The following is a 6,000-nucleotide window of genomic DNA, read 5'->3' on the forward strand; positions in this document are numbered from 1 at the left end:
ATGAATTTGTACCATTTGGTGGCAGTCCTGCCTGTAGCTTAGGAGAGTAGCAGTTAACAAACTTGTGCTAAAAATCATCACATTAGGTCTTCTGGTCTCTGATAAAAATAACTGATAATGTTAATCTTTAGATATTTACAAGATTAATTAATGAAAAACAAACATTACTAACCTGTAAGTAGAATTTGGATCACTAGCCTACCAAGTTTCAGAGATATACCAAGAGTCTTTAATTTATACTCTAGAAGCAAATGTGTGAAAGAAAGACAGATGGATAGAACCCAACAACTTCTTTTGAATGGGCAATACTGTAAATAGTGTTGCTACATACCTTGAATTTTCAATTTATCTTCCAAGTCTGTAACTGATTTAAGAAGAAGCTGTCCTTCAAACATCTTTTGTTTCTCTCCCAGAAGAGATGTTAACATCCTGTACCTTTCTGATGAACGGATTGTGGTAGTTCTTTTAGTTGTACCAATTAAACCAAAACCTGAAAATGGGAGCAACAAATATTTACTGAAGGTTTATAGACAGTATCAGATGTGAAGTCCCATTTGTGTGAGGTATTATTTTTCATTAATGTTGTCTTTATAAACCACTAAGTGATGACCCTATGAACAATTTACTTATCATTTTGAGAGTGGGGGAGGGAAACAATTATCCTGGATCCCATACCCCATCTGAGGCATATTTTCCAACTTAAGAACAAACAGAAATTCCAATTTCTTGTGAAACCACAAGAAGAGAATCAAGTGAACCTGAAGTTGCTCATCTGACTGACATCTACCTCTCAAAACAAGTGCAAGGGCAGCTAGAAAAGAAATCTCTGCTATTACCATCTTACATAAGATAAAGTGATGTACCACAATCCTTGCCAAATTAGGCCGAAGATCACACACCTCGCTGACATCTGCCTAACAGCCAAATGCAAAAACCTTTGGCCAATATCATGTATTGTATCACAGGCTGTCTGTCATGAATCATATTGATATGCAGCACAGGTGTATCATTTCACCCCTACATATGACCAACCCAGTCTGCAGATATTACTGGAAGTTGTAGAAGAATTTTAAAATATATACTCACACAAGTTCATGGCTGCATTCCATCTAACAGAATGTATAGGATATGTGACAATATATTTTGCTGGTCTTGCAAAATTTTAAAAATATTACATAATTACAACTAGCTGTAATTTTCAATTATCATTTTAAAGTTCAGCATTTCTTAAATTTAATTTAGACTAATTCTATTGGTCTTATTTTGCAGCACCAAATCTTTATAACAATATACTGACAATCAACTGAAAATTAGTACGAGTCTCTCCCCCACTTCAGTAAGTTCATTATAGTTACCAGTTCAAACTTTCTCTCTAGAGCATGTGAAAATCTCAGAACTATGTAAGTTCATTTGAGCAAATTTTTTCTATTCATAAGCTCAAGAGATTTTTTAATTTACACCTAATTTGCACATTTAATCAACATGAGCGAATCCCTCTTAGATCTCATGTGAGATTCTCATAGGCTTGTATTAGCAACGTTTGGGACAAGACACGACCTTTCATGGTGAAATATGTGATTGTTATTCAAGATACAAATGCAACTCTCATGATCCATCTGAAGTAGAAATTACTAACATATATCTGACAATCCTGATTTATATAAATCATTTTTGACTGAAAGTTATATCTTAATTAATTTATATCAAGGTTCATGAAAAAGTGTATTATTATCTACCCACAGAAATACAAACCCAAATCATTGTTTTAAAGTATTTACACAGATGTAGCCTTGAGAAAATCAGCAGTCACTGTAATATTTGCAGCGCAAGTTGGATTAACAGACAATGCAGTTAGTTCTGCACAAATGTTACAAACCTTAATTGTACATCTATCTGGACAAGACAAAAGAGGTCAGAAAGTGAAAGCAAGTTTTTGTTTCATTCAAAACTTATCAGTTTCTCAACAGATTCTAAAGTTAGATGCTCAAATATATTTTTACCAAAGCTGGAATTGATATTAAGCAATTCAAAGCTCACTCTACATGGATTGGTTCAACTTCAAAAACATATGGCCAAGAGGCAACTGTACAAAAAAAAAACAACCAAAACAATATTTGTTTATTCAAATTGATCTTCTACTATTTTATTTTAGAAGCAAGGTACAAACTAAAGCTTAGCAAATCTTCCAGATGGCCTTTTGTCCGTTGCTATAAGGCAGGCTATTATCTGATGGAATCCATCATCCAGTTAATTTGTGGATTTTATGCGTGTTTTAAAATAAGCAATGAAAACACCAACTGTCTAATATTACTTTTCAATATCATATTTTTAGAGCTGAGCTTTCAAATATAAAAACTGAAAACAAAACAACTTTACTAATATGTAAAAGAATGGAACACTCATCTGAGAATTACTGTAAATGTGAATTTTAAAAAAAAAATACAAGACAAAGCTTGAAAGATTTATTTCCCCATCCCTTTTAAGATACTCAGTGTACATGACTGATATTACTACCCAGCCAGATTTGGTTGCCAATAAACATCTATTTCTCTGAATACAGGACATGACATGGCCATCACAGGGTTTTATAGTAATGAGAACAAACCATGTACCTGAGTCACCACCTTCCAAGTAATGCTTGAATTAGTGGTCCATAACAATGTAAGATGAATGAAGATGACTTTGAATTGTGCAAGCAAACTAAGTGACTGCAGAAAAACTTACATTTATTTGCCAAAATGAGAAGAACACCAAGTATGAAGAACCTGAAAGCCATTGATCTGTTGCTTTGATCACTCATCAGCTGAAGAAAAAGAAAATTTTAAAAAGTTATTTCTGAGCATAACTTGAGTACAATTTGCTCCATTTCCCAAAAAAGTATTACAATAATTCCCAATTAAAGTTTACAGTAAACAAAAACTTGCTTATGTAACAAACTATTCATCAGGATATATTTAAATAATAACTTCATTTGATATGGGATTTTTCTTCAAGTTATTTTGTTTACAAGCTTTAATAAGAGTATTGCGAAAGGTCCCTTGTACACCAGCTCTATATTTAAGTCTTCTATGCAGATACTTGATATACATCACTAAAAGTGCATTATTTTCTTATTAGTGTTTTTGAATGGTAGACATGAAAATAGTTTTGCATTATATATAACATAAATACAGATCAAGTTTCAATACTAGCATCAGTGGTACACATGGTGTACACTTTTAGTCTTTGCAATTGCAAAATAATTAATTCTGTTCATTTACTGCATCAGATCTAAGTGCCAGCAAGGTGGAAGCCCCTTGTACTGTGTTTGTCCAACTGAAGTCATGAAATCGATGGTCGTATTATACGTCAGTTATCTTACATTGCAAAGTATGATTATACGGTTTTAGTATTAAAATGTCATTAACTTAAGTTCTTTACAAAACTATTATTTTGGAAATAACATACACAATATAGATTTTTTTCAATTTTCATTGTATATTACATTAGCAGACTTAGAAAAATATTCACTACTTGCTCTGGCAACATTTCTGGAAAATTGGCGATTTTTTGGGCTACAACTTTTTAAAAGCCAGGACCATCCCTGAGGTGAAAACATATAAATTAATGAACGAAATGACCATGCTTCATGCATTTTTTATATCCTTGATGCCTTTTATTTTAAAAATGGAGAGGTCAAATAGAGGGAGGATGTGCAAATATTGACCTGCCATGGTTTGTGACTTTACTGTCAATTGTAATGATTAGAACATTGCATGAAACTATTAAAATCACCACAGAAAGTGTTCAACTATATCTGCTACATTTATTCAAAGTTGAAATGAACTCCAAATTCCTTGCCAGTAGTGTTTCTAAGTATGTAAATATTTGTCCGTTTCTGAAATTCTGTCCTTGGTTCAGACCCCTGAAATAAAAGCCACAAGATACAAGACTAAGGTGTATAAATCGATTATTTAGTCTATATTACAAAAACTTGCATATGTAATATTTTTCATTTATTTCAAATGCATATTAACTGCAATAAAATGCATATCAATAATACTGAAAAATGTTCAAAGAACAACATGATGCACTTTTTAATATATTTCTTCAAGCTTTCGATAAATTATGTTTAAAGAGATGTGAATTTTTAAAAGAACTTTTTGTGCTATTTCATAACAAAATTGTTTCCCCTTAGATTAAAACATTTCAAGTCAAAATTTTATTCTGTATAGTATTCATTAGAGTCATTTTTTCCTAACATGATGTAAGAATGGCATGTTAAAGTAACAAGATTTCATTGCTTTTGCCGTTAAAAAAATCGCTGTCGTGGGTGTCCACCTAATAAAAAAGTAAAGAAAGCACTTAAGGCACAAAACCTTGTGGCAAATATGGCAATGGACATCTCCATTGTTTTCTTTCATTTGAATTAAATGAAACATGTATTTACATTTTATTGCGTCAAACACTTCTTAATCAGCACTCATTGTCACTATCTAAGTAAGGTATAGACCCAACTGGTGACACCAGTATCTGGAAACAAGAGCGAGGTCGCAAGAAACATGGCGCACGAATCGAGGGACACGTAGTTTCGACGCTAGACGATACTACAAAATAAACTACAGTAACTTATGGTCATCCATTATATATAACATAAGCACACGATAGATGGCGATATGCCGAAAAATACCGAAAACTTTAAATACCGCAATACCATAATACCCGCGAAATCGCTGGATGCAATAAAATGCCCATTATATAATGCTGACCACGCTATAAAAAATGTGCTCCCTATCTATCTTAACACTCGTTGCTGCAGCTCACATGGTCCTTCTGAAGACACGCACGTTGTATCAGGTAAAACCATATCGACTAAAATTTCTAATGTTAAGTTATATTATTTTATACATTTATGAGAAATAGCGATAAAAATGTACAAACCATGCATACAAATCTGCAGACGACGCAACTTTCTTTCCCTCCAAATCTGCTTCTCAGGTGGCGCTCGCGCTTATTTGAAAATGTCCAATCAGAACAACCAAGAATCACCCAGTCCGCTTTGACTATCATAGCTATTTACTGTAAATCAAACGTGTGTATCCAGAGAGTGTGTATGTGATTTGGATCTTTAACATAGCTTTAACAATTTTTCAGTCATATCGCTACGACGTCAGCAGTGTCGCAGTTTATAGTGACGCCTAGCACTGGGGCATCACGCTGCAGACATGGAACATTATGTCCCACCAAAGAATATTATCCTGACACCAGGCCGACCGGCCCCAACTATAACCTCTTAATGTTGAGCACAGAATCACCTTCAGTGTGAACACTTTCTTCCAGCTGATCTGACACCTACCCGCCGTTAAATTGTAATAGCGTTGCTGTAACGACAGCTCTTAAATGCAATCATCCAAGACGGTTTGGTTTTCATGGGTGCCAGAATATATGGGCATGAGGGCAGGGGCGGATTAAGGCTCACTGGTGCCCTAAGCACTGACAAATCTTGTGGTACACCTGGGAAGATAACCCTAGGGTGCACCATGATCAAGAAACAGAACATTATGATCAATTTGCACTAGTTTTATCAATTTTTTTTTACAAATCTTCATTCGTTTTCTTTTCTTTTGACCCTTTTCAACTTTGTGGTGCCCCCTTTAGCACTGGTGCCCTAAGCACGTGCTTAGTCTGCTTAATGGTTAATACGCCCCTGCATGACGGTCGGAGCACTTGCCCCTCTCCCACCACCGATTTCACATCTAAAGATGTTTTGGCCTGCATCCATAAAACTTAATACCTCATCACCAACGTTCCATCTACGGCATGTACACTAGTGAGCGCCGAGCAAAGGCTACTGAGCAGACTGCAAAACCTACTGAGCAATTTTTTTTTTTAATACAGAAATTGTATCCTCGGGCAGGGTGCGTCAAAGTGGGTGGGGGGTCACGAGTCACGACCCCCGGGGGGTCACACACACACACCCAAAAAAAGGGGGTCTAACCAAGATAACCTTAACATTCCTAC

At 35.0% G+C, this 6,000-nt stretch overlaps 1 protein-coding gene across 1 annotated transcript in view; it reads right to left on the reverse strand.

The window, feature by feature from the left end:
- The window catches only part of LOC149803159 (uncharacterized), a 255,820-nt gene extending 250,794 nt beyond the window's left edge, over positions 1-5,026 (reverse strand). Inside the window, exons 1-3 of the mRNA XM_089952783.1 lie at positions 4,921-5,026; positions 2,725-2,803; positions 332-490 (exon numbers count right to left, since the gene is read on the reverse strand). Coding sequence (XP_089808909.1) covers positions 332-490; positions 2,725-2,803; positions 4,921-4,923 — 241 coding nt within the window. The 5' untranslated portion in view covers positions 4,924-5,026. The remainder of the gene's footprint in view (positions 1-331; positions 491-2,724; positions 2,804-4,920) is intronic.
- Positions 5,027-6,000: the final 974 nt, after the last annotated feature.

Source organism: Sinohyriopsis cumingii, chromosome 3, assembly GCF_028554795.1.
Source record: "Sinohyriopsis cumingii isolate HCF-2022 chromosome 3, ASM2855479v2, whole genome shotgun sequence".
Classification (NCBI taxonomy): domain Eukaryota; kingdom Metazoa; phylum Mollusca; class Bivalvia; order Unionida; family Unionidae; genus Sinohyriopsis; species Sinohyriopsis cumingii.